Source organism: Rhea pennata, chromosome 5 (assembly GCF_028389875.1).
Source record: "Rhea pennata isolate bPtePen1 chromosome 5, bPtePen1.pri, whole genome shotgun sequence".
NCBI lineage: Eukaryota > Metazoa > Chordata > Aves > Rheiformes > Rheidae > Rhea > Rhea pennata.
The window spans coordinates 15,226,393-15,243,757 of NC_084667.1; the positions used below are offsets into that span (position 1 = coordinate 15,226,393).

Below are 17,365 nucleotides of genomic sequence, written 5' to 3' on the forward strand. Positions count from 1 at the left end.
AATTAATGCATAATTATAATTTGAAAAAACGGGCTTGATGACCTTTTGTTTTTTTGTTTGTTAATGTAGATGGTATGGAGAGGAATAGGAATAGAAAATTCCTATTTAAAATAGGTAGTTCAATAACAGTGTTTGTAAACTAGATGCAGTAGTTTTTCATATAACTTCATAGTTGAGTATCAAGGTAGAATATGAAGAATAAACTCTATTTGAGCCCATGTTGTTAGGAACATAGGCTATAAAAGCCATTCCTTCTGTCATCTTTCCTCAATACTTGGGATAATTTTCCGAGGAATACAAACTTGTATCACAAACCACCCAGCAATAGCATTATTGCTGTGGAAAATTCAAAATTGCTTTCTAACTGTGTTTGCCATTTTCCTTCTTTTCATGCACTCTGGCAGGGGAAAGGTATGTACCTGGAGTGAGTGATGTTACAAAGGAAGATGTTATCATGAGAGAGATTATTCATCTGCTGTGTATTGAACCAATGGCTCACAGTGCAATTACCAAGTCCTTGCCTGAAAATGTGAGTCCTGGTTTGATTGCTGTTTTTTGCTTAACTCTTTATGTCTTTCTCCTCTTTGGACTCCATATTTTCATATGGAAGTGTTTCTTTTGGTATAAATTGTAAATGTTGCCTTTAGAATTACCATACAACATGACAAATGGGTTTTCACACCTAGCTGATGTGGTAAATGCTATGGATTCAAGTATGGCCTAATCTGAACAGGATTATATGAGGACTATGCTTTGGGATGAAGAGGTAGAATCTTTTAATGTATTCAGAGACATATCTGTCTGAGATTCAGGAAAAAAAGTTCCAAAATTATTTTCCATTTTGGTCCTGTAGGACTGTGGAGACATCTGTCTTGTGTATGCTCTACAAAAATGATCCTGTAATTTTGATCACTTAAACCCATGCAAATCAGTGAAAAATGCATATTGTATAGGTCCATTTGAAAGCACAGTTTGCGCTATTGAAAAATAGCACTATTAAAAATCCAATCAAAGGAGGAGTTTGAATTTTATAGTCCAAACAAATTTTCAGGGCTGGCTATCAAGGTTTATTTGTAGACTAAATATCTTTGAATGTTACCAGAAACCAGTAACAGATGATCCACACTGACTGTTCTTAGACATTAAAACCCTCTGTTTTTCCTTCCATTGAGGATAGGTAAGACAGTGTTCTGATTAGAGAGATCTGCTCTGCTATAAATCCAATTTTACATGACTATATGAAAGTTTTGATTGTCTATCCTGGGTACTTATTTTTAACTTGTCTATTAGGAATGTCTGCTTTCTAAGTAACAATTAATAGATATGAATTAGGGAATTGATTTGAATCTGTGTGTCTATCTTTGTTATACACAGCATAATACTGAATATACTTGAATTGTTATATATTTATCCCCCCCCAACACACACACACACTCTCTCTCTCTCTCTCTCTCTCTCTCTCTGTGTGTGTGTGTGTGTGTGTGTGTGTGTGTGTGTATTTATTTATTTGTTTGCTTATTTATTACCAGGAGAACAATGAAACTGGCTTGGAGAACGTAATTGATAAAGTTGCTACGTTTAAGTAAGTTCTTAAAACTGTGCTGTGAGTAGCATGAAAGTGAAATAAGAGCTCTTAGCTTATGTAGACTACACAAGCTAATATTTTGCTGTCTTAAAATATATGTGCTTTCCAATATGCATAGGAATGTAAACTGTATGGAATATTTGAATGTTGTTTTCTTTTTGCCCTTTTCTTCCCTCAAATTAAATTTGAGGAGTCTAAGGACTTTAGTAATCTCAAGTACTAGTAGGAAAGTTTAGAAGTTTTAGTTTCAGAGATGGTTGGAAACCTTTAACAACTCGTTTTACCTTTCACAATCACACTTAACTGTTGGTTTAGATCTTAGAGTTGTTAATTTGCTGGAGCTTTCAGATGGGGGCTAATATAGCTGATGCCTTTCCTATATGTGCACGTAGCAGTTGAGAAAATCTGACTCAAATATCTATTACGTTCTTGTCAAAGATGTCCTGTAATTTTAATTGTTTTAGTATACTTTATTTTAAATTTCATGTGACTTCCTTGTTTGTTTTTAGTCAATGGCAGCTACAGATCTACTTAGTAATTTTGCCTTGTGAATGATCTGGGAGGTTCAGAAAATGCTCTTTTTACTCATACAGCTGGAAAATAGCTCTTTATGTTTCTTAAGTTTTGTACTTAAACAAGGCACAAAGTTAAAGGAAATACTCAATTTTATACTCTAAGGTCCAAATGTATGATACTCTAAGCTATAAAGTTAAAATTAATTTACCTATTGATGACTTCATGGTGTGATATAAACTGGAAATATTTATTTATTGGGTATGATGTATCGTGGTATAGAGTATCAAAAATTAAAGACTGACAACTGCACCTACTCAGTTCTCTGTATAAGTTAATGAGGCTGCCATTGCTATTGCATTTTGTTATTAGCATTTCCTCAGGAAGCAAATTGTTATTTATTTGTAACTGTTCAAAGATGTGCTGAAGATGCATTAATAATCTGTATATCATGAAAAATTCCTTTTTAAGGAAACCAGGTGTATCTGGCCATGGAGTTTATGAATTGAAGGATGAATGCCTGAAGGAATTCAATATGTTCTTTTATCACTATACTAAGACCCAGCACAGCAAGGTAGGCACTGTAAAATTTAGTCTCAAAGATAGAGGCAGTACATGCTTTTGTATGCCTAAATAATTTTGCTTAATCAAAGGAGTTAAGGTGATGGATTATCAAGAAACTGATCTAAGAAATGATGTGTACAGCAGACTTTAAAACCAAAGCTAATGAAGTTAACATTGTTAACATAAACTGATATTGTATGGTTTGCGTTACTGTTTTTCCCAAGGCGATTTCTGTATCATTTCTGTTAACTATTTGTCCTAAGAACAAAATACATTAAGAGTTGCTTTTGAATTGAAAGACCCAAATATTTTTTTTAAAATCTCAAATGAGGAAAAAAATCTTCAGTTATTAACTCTACTACAAAACTTACATGTAACATATTTAAGAAAACATTTTAGTTAAGCAAGTAAGTATTTAATAAATACCTTACCATATTTGCTAGTCTATGATTTCTGATTGTTTGCTTGCATACTCCTATAGAAATGCTGATATACCAGCACTGCCTTTTTTGTAGGCTGAGCATACACAGAAAAAAAGAAGAAAACAAGAAAACAGAGATGAAGGTAAAAATTTGGAACTGTTATCATTAAGTCAACAAATGCAATACTTCAGTATTACAAGTAGTGTATATTAAAATAAGAGCTTTGGGAGGTGGCTTGTGGCTTATAACAGAATAACTGAGTTCATATCAGAAGTTTGACTTTCTTGTGATTTATGGTAATCATAATTAGATAGGACCCGAAATTTATTTCCTTAAAAATTTTTGAATTTATGGTTTAATTTCCATATAGGCAAATCAACACAACATAATACACATTGATAAAATTAACAGTTTTGGGTCCTGATAGAGTAAATGTGGAGACAAAAGTTTTTTTTTTTATGTCAGAAAAACAAGATAATAATAATAAGAGTTAAGACGTACTAGTGCCATGTAGAGAAAACTGCTGCAGAAACTAGTGCTTGTCACCAGTCTGTAAATATCTGGAGTCTTAAGTCCTATAAATCACAGTTTTCTTTTAAAAAGCTGCCAATACATACAGCGACAGAACTGCATGTTTCTGTTGTAATGCAGACATTATTTCCCCTCTGAGTTCACTTTAACCCATTCAAGTCATAAACATTGAGTTGTTTTGAGGAAGACTTTGTAAACTGAACCACTATGTACAATAAGCAATTTAATAAAAATCAACTGAGATTATTGCCTACTTCTGTTAGTTGCAATAGATAATTATGTTTCTCTTCACAAGTTACCTTCTTTTAAAAGAAAATTTAAATCAGTGCTCCCTGATAGGGAAAAGGGTACACTTTGAATTGAGCTGTTTCTAGTAGACACCAAGATTCCATGTGACTGAGACACTGTTCCACATTTTTGTCAATATTAGTTCATACATAATTAGATTACCAGACAACCTGTGTAGCTAGAAATGTTCCAAATGCCCCAGCAGCAGGAAGAATTTAGAGTTTGTGTCCCATGAGACAGGAGACACTGTAACATGAGACACTACTCTTTCAAAAGATTCAGCGCTCACTCTTGTTTAACTACTTCAGAAGTTTGTATCCAATGCAGAACAAAAACACTTTATGTATCTCAGTGATACATAAATACCAAGAGGCAGTATATTACAGTGAACCTATTGGATTGCTAGTTATTACTGAGTACTTGTGATAGGTTGGTTGTTTAGTCTAATTTGGGTATATCTTATAATAAAACTAATTAAATGCACTTAGTTTTTCCAAAGATGAAAGCTGATTTGGGCAAGAAATTGTGTTTGGTCATGTTTCTATTGATTGAAAAGATCTGATTGTTCCTTCAATAGGTAGCAGTATATTTGCTCTCTCTGCTTCTTGCCTGTAATCTTTCATGAGATGCCAGTATGTTTATTAATATATTTACATTTTACTGTCTTGTAGCATTGCCACCACCACCCCCTCCAGACTTCAGTCCTGCGTTCAGCAATGTGGTGAGGCTTCTGAACTGTGATGTTATGATGCATATAATGCGGACCATTCTTCAGAGAGCAGTAGAACTGGAAACCCACTTGTGGACTGAAGCTATGATCCAAATGGTATGCTTAGCTTTAGTATTTTTCCCATGATCATTTCTGTATTAAGTCTGTTAACTGTTTGTGGTATGTCAAAGTGGGTAAAGGTAACTTTGAGTTGTAGAAAATTAGTTTTTTGACCCCTAAATCTGTTTTTATAAATCTTAGTGATAAAGAAAATATTTCTAACCTCTACCATAAAATTGAAATGGAAAACACAACAGTATTAAAACGAGAATGTTTGTAAGTTTTCTGTTTTGCTTTTCCCCCATGTGTTGCCTCATCAGTGAAGATTGTTTCAAAATGTGATTGTCCTCACCTGATTCCCCTCCACCTTGAAACTTCACCTACAAATTGAGAACCTTTTGATCATGTTACAGGATCATGTAACTAATTTCTTTAAGCTGCTAAGTCACCAAATATGTAAATGTCTTTGGGGTCTTAGTCATGAAATAATATAATTTTGTTAATGTTTACATATTTCACTTTATACTTTAAAAAATTACTGATGCTGATAAAATTAGGTATGCTTTTTTTGTATTTATAGAGTCAGGGCCTGAATTTATCAAATGATTGAGTTAATCAGCTATGTCAAGTAGAGTACATAGATTAATTGCTGTACCTGCTAATCTTTGGCTTATGGAATTAACCAAATATTAATAGATTTATATCAGCAAATCATCAGATTCATGTGTAAATAATGTGAAGCATGTGCCAGTTTATTAAAGCAGATGCAAGAAGTACACAGGAAGGATAAGTATATTGAGCAATGGAGTTGTACCTTTCACATATGACACTTGCATTTTTTCTGCTTCTTGTGTGTGATCATGTATACTATCAGTAGTAGGGAACTATAGTAAACATTCTCAATTTTCTACACTAGTTTTCCAGATCTCTGCCAGTGAATGAGTTTTACTCCTTTTTTTTCTAGGTGCTTCATCTCCTTTCTCTAGGGTTATTAGAGGAGAAGCAGCAGTTACAGAAGTGTCCAGAGGAAGAAGTAACCTTTGATTTTTATCATAAAGCTACAAGTATGTTTCATTTTCTCTAAAAGGACAGAGTAAATCAGTCTAACTTGATTTTTTTTTTTTTTTGGTATAGACAGTAAACTAGAAGAAAGTATTCAATATTTTTAGTCAGACAGGATTTATTTTTTTTTTTTACTATAGAATTAAAAATTGCGGAAATATTTCTTTGAAATAATAAGTAAAACAGGTTTTGAGTAGGCTCCTTTGTTTCCAGTTGACAGATATGTTGAAGAGGAGATGTGCTCCTCTTCCTGGAAAGGAAATGAAAAAATAATACTGACATTAGGTGGCTGAAAATGGTGGTTCTTCTACAACAGGATTATGGAAATGAAAACAAAGAATTATAAGAATTCCTAGAGAAATAGCAGTCATTTAAAGTGCACTGTCTCCAGAGCTGTACAGGTATCGATTTACCTGCAAATCAGTCTTTTACGATGGTAGTGAGAATAGAAACAAACTTTGCTGGCTATGGAGTGTGCTTTGTTCTTTATTTGCATGGCTTCTCCAAATCCTTAGAGAGCATTTCCTAGCCTTATATTCAGAGCTTGTGAGTGGGAGTTGGAATCTGTATTTTCTAAATAATACTCCATTATTCATCTTATCTAGTGTTTTCCTTCGCTGTGTAAGAATAAGTACAAAAAAATCCTTTATCAAGTTAGACACAAGTTAGACACTTGAGAGGTGAAACAGTGATAGGAACCACAAAGCTACTGAACTGCCTTTATTTTGTTTTACAAAAATATTGTGAAAAGAGGTGTCATTGAGTTTGAAAAATATTCCCATTTAACATTTTGATTTCCACTGTTTCCTATTATTTAGCAAGGAGAAGCATTACCATCAAACTAAACATATTTCTGTCTAGAAATCTTCATGACCACTCTAGGAATGCACTGAAAATAATTATAATTGAGAGATGTTAGTGAGAGAATTCTCTGTCAGATTTAGTTTTGCATTTGACAATGCTTATAACCAATTTTTGTTCTTACGTGTAATACAGTAGGCTGGTTTAGCAGGATTCTGGACTTGAATGAAGGTCCATGGAAGTCAACAGGTGCAAGATTTAAAATGTAAAAAGCACCACGTATATTAATAAGTTTCTGCCTTGGTAAAAAATAGGTTATCAAACATTACCAGAAAAAGCAGAACCACATTTTTACATTTCCGTAAAGGATTTACAAAAATCCTCTTTTTTAAATATCATCAGAAGATACTTTTAATATTTTTGTGTTACCTTTTAAGATGTGAGTTTTCATTTTACTTATTTCAAATGGAATGTTCTGCAAAAGCAATCTAATTGAAGAGATTAGGACTAATTTCTACCAAAAGCATGTTTTAGATAAAGAATGTTGTTATAAGCTTAATGTTAAAAGAGGCTTAAAATGTTATTTTAAACTGATACCAAGGTGTGAGGAAGAAAATAACAATTAATGAAATAGTTCTTATAACAGAATTTTACTTCTGCACAGTGAGTTTTTAGCACACTTGCATACAGTAGCTTGTGCACCACAGCTTCTCTTTGAAGCCAACAGGTGATTGTTTTGTCTGTTCTGCTTTTGAAAACAGCAGATTATTGATGGAAAAAGTTTATACTATATTTAATTGGAATAAACAGATGAACTCCAGATGGAACTGTGACTGTACAAGTGAATGTTTGTTATATAACTAGTAGTGTTTTAAGTCATGTCCATTGCTGTAGGTGGATGAAGATGTTGACTAATTTTTTTCTGACAATCTATGCATTTCTATATTCTTCTGTTGTAAAGGAATGGGAAGCTCAGCCTTGAATGCTGTGAACATATTAATGCTTCTGGAAAAAATAAAGAGAGTTCCTCAATTAGAGGCACAGAAGGACACAGTTAGTTGGATCCTGCAGGTAAAAAAGAGGGGAGATGAGTACGATCTGATTTTAGTGAATCAGAAAGCCTTTATGAAAACTATTATGACTCTTGTATATAACCCCTTAGGTAGTGTTTAAAACGGAGATTATTTCTTGAAAAGCTTAATCTGTTGAACATTCTCTTTCCCCCTCCCCCCAATGAGATGATGAGGTTTCTTGAAGACAATACGTTAACACTTTACGAATCATTGTATTTACTGTTGCTATTTCAAGTATTAGGTCAATAATTTGTTCCAGTCATGGTATTTTCTATAGAGACTTTATTCCTCATCTCTCTCGTATAATAGCAAGAGATATATAAAGGTCTATAAAATCAGAAAGATTTATAGCAGCTGCTTTTGTTAAAACTAAAGTCATACTGCTCTAACTGATGGTTAGCAGCGTTGGAGGACTGAAAATATTAGAAGAATTTCTTTCCTTCGTACTGGGTGGCACAGCAGAAATGCAGGGTGCACGTTACTGAGTCAGATGCTTTTCTCATTTGAGATGCATTTCTCATTTAAGACAATAAATTCTGAAAACAATGTGAAAGCAAATATCAAGAACTTCATTGCAGTTACAGCCAAGCTGTATTTTATTTTTAACATCTAAGTCTCTATTTCTAGATGTTTGACACAGTGAAAAGATTGAGAGAAAAATCTAGTTTGGCAACAATAGCAGCTACATCAGGCTCAGAAGTTGCAAAAGGTGATGAGGTAATAATAATGTTCTTTGGAAGCTTTTTGTTTAACTTTTTGAATGGCTGTTTTCAAATAGGTGACTCGGTTATTGTTATACACAAATATCGTTTTAGGTATTAATTTCTGTTATTTTGCCTACAAAAAGTAGTTAGGTTCAAAGATTGATATTTAAAAATCAAATTTATACTATGCATAGTTGCCCTTCCAGATACAGTTAAGTAAAACAGTTGCAGAAAATCAGGAAGGGATTAGTGTCTGTTTCTGCTTTTGTTATCTTAATGATTTGATCACTTTTTCTATTATGTTTTCAGCCTGTGCAATACTTAGAAATACAAATCCACATAAAATGATGTCTTGTAATTTACAGGAGCCACTGGGAGGTTAATCTGCTTTACCTTGAATGCATAAGGATATTAGGCTTATGTGATTACCCTGTCTGTGTATCAGTGTCTGCCCTCTCCCCTCAAAATAACTTTTGAATCCAGTTGTCAAATGGTAGCGGAATAGTTTTTAGAGATTTAATCCTACATGTTTCTTAAAATTGGCAGCTGAACAGAAAAGAAGAATCCAATTGGCTCCCTGTCTAAGGGTAATACAAGCAAGGTGGCTTTAACATGTTCTATTTGGCAACAGCTTGCTGCCCGACAATCTCTTGGCCAGTCACTGCATACATAACTCTAACCTTACCACAGCAGTTAAATAAAAGGAGTTATGTTTCATATATTTTAATTGTGTCTGCCTGTGTTTTTGAGTTCTACGTTATCAAAGTATCTAACTGTGTTTATAATCTTTGAAAACACAATAGATGAGGAAATATTGGAAGAAGGAGAGTTATCCAATCTATAATGAAGAATAGGGGAAAACATCCTTAGACACACAAAATGCTGCTGCAGCAATGTAGGCAGCAATATGTTTATGTCCTTCATAGATTGTTCAGGATAAAATTTTCTTAAGTTTCTGAAAGGGAGACTTAGACTACTTGGTAGGGATTTTGTTCACAGGTCTCATTTACGTAGAGAAAGTACTGGAGTGTTTTGCCAGGAAGCTTGTGGAGTGCACCAAAGTTTTAAGAATAGATGAGACGAGCTCCAAATTAAAAGTTCCAGGTATTATCGATCCTGTCTTTGGGCTAAGGAGTGTACAAGGTGACCTCTTGCAGATTGCTCAAGATCTCATCTTTGTTCTGTTTAGTAGTCCAATTAACACTTAAGATTTTAGTTTTACATTTTTTCACATGGCAGTTAATTTTATCATGAAAGTCGCATCAGGTTAGTTAAGGAATTTGACTTATTTATTTATTTATTTATTTGTCAATTTATTTATATTTATTTATAAGTCAATTTATTATTGACTTATTATTATTTGACAGTGACTAGAATGCATGTGCTTGGGGAAGAATTCTGCTGATTTCTTTTGATGTCTCTGTTGCCTGTTATTTCTTTATTCTCCTTTTCTGTAAGACACAGAGCACTCAGGACAAAGAGAAAGCTGAGCGGAAGAGAAAGGCAGAAGCAGCTAGGTTGCATCGTCAGAAGATAATGGCCCAGATGTCTGCCCTACAGAGGAATTTCATTGAAACTCACAAGCTCCTGTATGAAAACACACTAGACACACAGGGGAAAGAAGATGCTATAATGGAGGAAGAAAAGTAAGAAAGAGAGACATACAGAGTTCTGATGGGAAGAGTTCATTAACTAAAAGTGGTTCTGCTCCATAAAAACTTTGAGAGCACACTCAAGCAACAGAATGCATCATCCCAGTCAGCAAACTTATGCCAGTATTTTACATCTAAGTCGTCTTCTATAGAGAGGAAACTACAGAGTTTATATATAAACTAACATATTTATGCTAATGTCAGAAAAGTGTGATCACTTAATAGAACAGCACAGGAAACACTGTAAGAAAATTAATTATTTCTTCAAGTGAAACAACTTAATCTGTTATCATAAATCCTAATATTAGTGCGTATTAACAGTAGTTTTATTGTGATTTTTAACATTTATGATGGATTTGATACATCCTTGTCTTTTTAGTGCACTGAATTTATTTGATTGGTGCTTTTTACTATTAGATTCCCCTTTGATTTTTAATGTATTTTTAACGAGTCTGTTCTGGAGGGAAGACTGCTTTACCAGGTGAATATTTGAAATATAGACTCAATTGCAACTGAAAGAATGTTGCTGTTTGTAAGTGATGAATAATTAGTAGCATTGCTAGATATGAGTGAAAACAGCAAGCACTTGCAGTAGTCTCTCAAATATATACCACAAACTTTTGTTAGGTCTATTTCTTTCGAAAAAGCCAGCTGATTTATTTTGTTTGTGTTGCTTCTCTTTTTACAGCGTGTCTTTGGCAATAGATTACTCCAAAATTGCTTTGGGTCCCAAACGAGGTCCATCTGTAACTGAGAAAGAAGTTCTGACCTGTATTCTTTGTCAGGAAGAGCAGGAAGTAAAGCTGGAAAGTGCTGCTATGGTATTATCTGCCTGTGTCCAGAAGTCAACTGCCTTAACTCAAAATAGGAGCAGAATTCTGGAACTCTCAGGGGGTATGACTTTTTCTTTCTTTTCTTTTTTTTAATTTTTTTTTCCTTGTAGACAACAAACTGTTCTGTACCTAGAACTTGCATCCTTTGAACATAAATAAAATTTGTGTTCAGTCGTGTTGCTAAATGGCTTACCCTTACTTAAAAAGAAAGATTTGAAACTGATCTAAAATCCATGCCTAAAAAAAAAAAAAAAGTACATGAAGATTTAGATCTGTCCCACAAATAAAAAATAATAATTAAGAAAAAAGGCTATAAAATTTAGGAATGGTTGCTTTCATAAGACTCTGAGAATATGAGTGATTTCTTTTTATTCAAGTCCAATAACAAGCTTTCCCAAGGTAAAGGAAATGAATAATATCAGAGACCAATATGGCAGCCTCAGGAGGTATTTTTTTCATGTCCAGAAAGTGATAATAGCATAAAATAATAAAGAGTAAGCAGGATCATATGGCAGCATTCAAGGATGAATATTAAAAAAAAATATATGTGAACGTGCACAGCTGGAATTGCATAATGAATCTTGGTAGCAAGAAATACAATGACCAACCAGAAATTTTTTTTGAAGTAACAGACATGAGAAAAATTCTGATCAGTTGCTTAATATAATGAAAGGAAATAAATAGGGAAAATAGGGAAAGCTGAAGTATTCAATATCTTTTTTTGCCACTTTCTTAAAAAGAAAAATAATAATTTTGAGACCAGATACTTGATGGAGTTGATTTTAAAAGGAACCTGCCTGGAAGCCTGGGACAGGTTGCCCAGAGAGGTTGCACAGTCTCCTTCTCTGCAGATATTCAAAACCCACCTGGATGTGATCCTGTGCAATGTGCTCTAGGTGACCCTGCTTGAGTAGGGGGTTGGACTAGACGATCTCCAGAGGTCCCTTCCAACCCCAGCCATTCTGTGATTCTGTGAAATACACTAGATGATAGTAATTATTATTGGTTTATAATCACTTGAAAAATAATAATGTGACAATAAATGGCAAACGTGTATTTCTCAAGAAAAGATCTTAGTCAGCCACTCTAATTCTTTGACCAGGATAACTGATTTTGTGGGTAAGAAGGAAAAATATAAGCTACTTTTTTTTTTTTTTTGCGTTTTTGCGTTTTTTGTCTCTATCCCACTTGAGATGCAGTCTAGACCAATGTGGAATATGGTTTAGGTGAAATTACTTCAAGGTGGACGTGTAATTCATTATAAGAACAGCTGGTTTGATTCTAGCATGCTATAGTGTTAAGTAATACTTTGTTAAAGAGATGATTTTTTTTCCCCCTGTAAATTACATTGTATTTACTTCAACATTGGGATAGAAATAAAATTGCTGTTGTTTTCTATTAAGTATTTATCAGCCAATACACATTTTTGATTTTCTGTCCTTACTATATCGTAAATCCAAGTTAGTTGTGTTCTCATCTTACTTACTAAAGCTAACTAATATAGAAGAATTAAAAATACCATGTTGAAAGACGATATCATTGAAAGTATGAAAGTGCTGTCAAGGTGTTTTTTACTTGATTGCTTTTTGTGTTTGCAGGATGTTAGAATTGTGGTTTTTTTTTTTTTTTTTTTTTTTTTTTTTTTTTTTTTTTTTTTTTTTACCTTCCCTAGCAGATTTTTCTTCAACCTATTTTTAAAGCCATCCAGTTTGAGAAACTATTTCCTTCCAGACAATCAGTTCGGGCACTTTTGCTGTCTCCTTGTCAAAGTTTTTTCTTAACATCAACCTTTGCACTGTAGGCAGAGAGAACAGTTTTGTTTTTTGGTTTTTTTTTTGGGGGGGGGGTTAAATTTTTGCAGCATATTTTTGGCGTATTTTTCAAGTCTTATTTAGACTAAGCAATCCAAGGGTGATTAGTCTTTCTCAATAGTTGACCTCCAGTTGTTGTCACCGCTCTCCTCTGGACTTTCTTCAGTTGTGCCACATTTCCCCCTTCCACCTTGAAATAGAGTGTAGTGCCCAGTGCTGGATGCTCTATTCCAGTTAGGTCACATCTATATTATGTAAAGTATAAAAATTACTTCACATATCTTGCAATTTATACTACTTATTTTCAGGTGTGTGTGTGTGTATATATATACGTGTGTGTGTGTATATATATATATATAGAAATTTATTTGTTTACATCAGATTATTCTAATTATTTCAGGTTATTCATGGTGAGATTGTAAAGCAAAATGATTTGCGCTTCTTTTTTAATGACTTTGCTACCTAGGGAGTAGCTTTTCATTCTGTATTTGTATAGTTGGTTATTTCTGTTTAAGTATGTGAGTACAGTCTCTTGTATGTTCAGTAGAATCCCATAGAGGAGATGAGTGCTGTTTCCTATTTATCAGGGTTATTTTCAACTATTATCCTATTCTGTGTCATACTTGCAAACCTTTTGCCAAGTGGTTTCACTTAATAAGATGTTCTGTATTTCTTCATCTAGATCACTTAAAAAAAATATTGAATAGTACCAGGCCCAGGACAGACTCATACAGAATCTTGTTGGATCCATTACTTGTTATCATTAGTTTACTGTTTTAACAGCAATTTTGAGCCTACTGTACAGAATTTTTACTTAGACCATGTACTAACTGTATCCATTTTTTTGCTCTCTTCTATGATACTCTGAAGTTCAAATTAAATCCTATATTTTTATATTCAGACAGACTTGTAAGCTTTCTGCAGTGTCATGTTGGGCTACTGAAATAATTGGAAAAAGAAGGAAATGAAGTTTCATCTAAAGCCATTTACAGATATTATTTACAGAATTAACTCTCTACTGCAAGGTCTTCTGCAGCTCATCCGTAAGAAATAGGCCTGTAAGAGCTTTTTTTCTTTGAAGACCTAGTAAGTGGAAAAATGCTTATTCTTGTAGCAGAAGTGCACATAGTGGTGAATTAGTATTGTACCAAGGTTCACTTTCTTATTCCATTTTTCCATTTTATTTAGAGCTGCTTCAGATTCTGTAAAATAGAATTATATATCCAGTGAAAGCAGCAGTGCTAGACTTCTTTGTTTCCCTGCTTTTCATTTTGTCAAATTTAGATGTATGTTCAAAACATAGTTCACCACATCAGTTTGGAGGTCTGTTCTTGTTCAGTTCTGCACTATGTAGGCACCTTTAAGGAGGAAACGGAATCTAACTTTGAGTGTATATTGCAGGACAAAAACACTGTTAAATTCTCATAAAGTTGTTGCTGTTAAGAATTATGCAAGATTAGTGAAAGGTAGATTTGACTTTGTTATTCAGCAGTGTTCATGCCAGCGGGTTGGTGTCTGCTTGTGAAAGTATAGGGAATTCGTTGAAGAAATGCCTAATCTTTCTTGACCGTAACAGTGTCATCTTCTTTCATTTTAAAATACAAGAACAAACAGATTAAAAACTTTAGTTATATCGGATATAACCACAGAGCCATTCCAGTGCTGAAGAACCCCTCCACCCCCCCCCCTTAACTGATTTACCATTGCTTGTGGATTTTGTCCTTTTCTTGGTAATTAGTGGAGACTCTTAAGCTGTGGTAGCATAAGTGAGCTTTGTCTTGTGGTTCCTTTATTAGAGTATTGGTCTGGAAAAGCTACCCAAACAGGACTTTAGTGTGACTGCGCACACTGTGGAAAAAGAAAAACTTAAGACTTGTGCTCTGTGTATACTGTCATTCATTTATGTTCATACTGATTGAAAGCTATGTTATTGTTCTTTCTGTAACTTCTTTTCTGCTGTGTCTTTCTAGATACACTAGATCCTCTTTTCATGCACCCGGATTTGCCTTGTGGAACCCACACAGGAAGCTGCGGTCATGTGATGCATGCAGCATGCTGGCAGAAGTAAGGCTATACCTTTGTGTTTTTTTTTTTTTTTTTTCATTTTGTATTTATTTTCTGAAACATCTAAGTGCACACCAAAAACATAGTGCAGTACATGGATGCTTAAGAAGTTAAATTGTCTGGTACTTGCCTGAAAGTTTGAACTGACAAAAAAATAGCATCATCAAAAAACTTCAATGCCTCAGTGACCCAAAGAAAAGTCTGGTAGGAGTTACTAATTTATGCAAACAAAACCAGTAGGGTAAAATCAGTGAAAAATAAGAAACCATAGCTAGCAGATACATCCTTTAGCCATCCCATGAAAGACTGTAAGAACCTTCCAGATTATGATTGTGTGACATTAGTTTTTTGACTCCAAAAGTCTGTCACCTTGTCTTCACTTAAAGAATGAAGTAGACTTATCCCAGTCAGTCTTTAGATGAGATTCTGGCATTAAAAAAAAAAAAAATACAGAATATGAGTAGTTAAATCTACCAATGCTTTCATTTCATGGTGAATAAGATCTTAATAAAGAACAAGATAGAAGTATTTATAAGCATTTACAGACTTTACAAGATATCTATTGTTTGGGAGAGCCCAGGATTTAGACCAAGTGTTTTGAGTTGGAATACAACCTGAAATACTAAACATCAAGTTACTTACATTGCAGATTATAGGCACCTTGGTTCCCCACAGCTACATTTGTAGGATTACAGAGAGCAAGGCTAATGCTGTCTGCTTTTGACTCCACGTAGATCTGGCAAGTCTAAATGTGATAGATGCTGTGAAATAATGTTAGAAAGTTAATTCCACTGAAGTATTATCAGCAGATAGAGAGTTCGGTTGTGCAATTAAAAGTGACTTTGTGGTGTTGAAAAATATATAGACAGTTTCTTGAGGCTTGTTACTTATGCTTGTGTCATTTTACTCTAAAAAGTCTAACAAAAGTTGTAGTGGTTATCATTTACTTTCTATATGTATATCTTTACAATAAAACACCAATACAAAATAAATAGGTGCACACACTTAAAATGATATGGAAATATGTTCCTTGAGTATAATACATCTGCTCTTGGCAGATCCATCCACATCTACGTAGATCTAAGTAGTGCATCACTGGAGCTCAGTTCCCTTGCCCTTTTTAAGAAAGGATGACTTGCTGTGTGGGTAAATGGGATTAAAATGGACAACAGGCTCTTCTCATACGGGATGACACAGAAGGTTTGAGCATAGTCTTTTATTTATTACGTAACAGACATTCTAACTTACTAATATTCCTCCAAAAGATGCCTGCCATACATTCTCTTATTTTTTTTTTTTTTAAGTATCTGTGCATCGTAAAAATACTGCAAAACTCTCAACTGCCTAAGACAGTACAAGTTCAGAATGAATGGAATATTTGTATAGTTACTATGTATGAGGAGGAGGAGTCACACTTACTCCTTAGTGAATTTGAGAAAATAGTTGTACATTTGTGACGATTGCCTAGAATACTTTCATAAATACTCTGCAATCATAAGGGCTTTTTCATATTTCCCTACCACTCTTGCTTATTAGATAAATGGGATTTTATTTTTCCACTTAAAATGTTGCAATTTAAGTCAAAGTTGTAATTGTTTATTACTCTTGCCAGCAAGTTATACTTTCAAATCAGTCTTTAAGATCCTACATAACAAGTCTGAACGTTATTACTGAATTTAGTTGCTTGTCTTCAGGCAAGCAGATTTCTTCGTCGGGTCTTCTTGTTCCTGATAGTGCCCACCACTGAGACATTAATGAAATCTGAAAGGCTTACCCTATCCAGTGGAAGGAATTATAAGAAGGGAAGAATTACAATGAAACCTGTGAAAAGATCATAGTTATTACTGAAGTTCTTTTTGAGTTTAAAATAGCTCAAGTGTGATATTGTAATAATTGCCCTTTCTTCATATTAAAACAAAGCCACAGTTTTGTTGTCTAATCATGAGACATGGTCGTTTCCATGAATAACTTGTTAGTTATTTGTGAAATGTTACCATTAGGTTTTCCTAGAAGTAAATGAAAACTGTATACTATATCCTGTTCTAAATTCACTGTAGTGAGTTGTGTCTGAGATGTTAGATAAAGTGTTTCATTGTTTTGAAGATGTTGAAAATTTAAGCACTGTTTGACTGTAAACATCTTAATAAAATACATGAAAAGGATATTAAAATCAAGAAAAACTTGCCATTGTTTTTGCATGAGTTCATATACATGCTCAAAGCTTTAATTTTATTTTCGTGTCCAAACACATGAAATACTTAAATAGAGGAAGAGAGACTGTTTAGCTTGGATAGGTACTGTTAGATGATAACACTTTTAACTACTGAACACTTGTTTTCATGTCACATTCAAGTCATTCTTCTTTCTAGCAATTTCCTTTTCAATGTTGTAGGTATTTTGAAGCCATGCAGCTGAATTTTCGACAACGTCTGCATGTTGAACAGATATTTGATTTGGAGAACGGAGAGTACCTTTGTCCACTTTGCAAGTCTCTGTGCAATACTGTGATTCCTATTGTTCCATTGCAGGCTCAAAAAATAAACAGGTGAACTACCAGGATTGCCTAGTCTTTAAATTAAAACCAAAAACCAAAAACACTCTCAGGGCTTCAAGGAGAGGAGTTGGCTTTTTGAATTTGTTAAAGGAAAATTCGAGCTGACTTTCCTAACCTGAATAAAGGACTGCTTATATTC

At 33.9% G+C, this 17,365-nt stretch overlaps 1 protein-coding gene across 6 annotated transcripts in view; it reads left to right on the plus strand.

Moving 5' to 3' along the window:
* The window catches only part of UBR1 (ubiquitin protein ligase E3 component n-recognin 1), a 67,857-nt gene that overhangs the window by 30,620 nt on the left and 19,872 nt on the right, over positions 1-17,365 (plus strand). For 4 of the 6 annotated variants that reach the window (XM_062575915.1, XM_062575917.1, XM_062575921.1 and 1 more), the window contains exons 21-32: positions 405-529; positions 1,530-1,582; positions 2,570-2,672; positions 3,178-3,226; positions 4,575-4,729; positions 5,637-5,736; positions 7,497-7,606; positions 8,236-8,325; positions 9,771-9,958; positions 10,653-10,858; positions 14,579-14,672; positions 17,065-17,217. In XM_062575915.1, the coding sequence (XP_062431899.1) occupies positions 405-529; positions 1,530-1,582; positions 2,570-2,672; positions 3,178-3,226; positions 4,575-4,729; positions 5,637-5,736; positions 7,497-7,606; positions 8,236-8,325; positions 9,771-9,958; positions 10,653-10,858; positions 14,579-14,672; positions 17,065-17,217 (1,426 nt within the window). The remainder of the gene's footprint in view (positions 1-404; positions 530-1,529; positions 1,583-2,569; positions 2,673-3,177; positions 3,227-4,574; positions 4,730-5,636; positions 5,737-7,496; positions 7,607-8,235; positions 8,326-9,770; positions 9,959-10,652; positions 10,859-14,578; positions 14,673-17,064; positions 17,218-17,365) is intronic. The other 2 variants (XM_062575918.1, XM_062575919.1) reach the window with 1 other exon arrangement.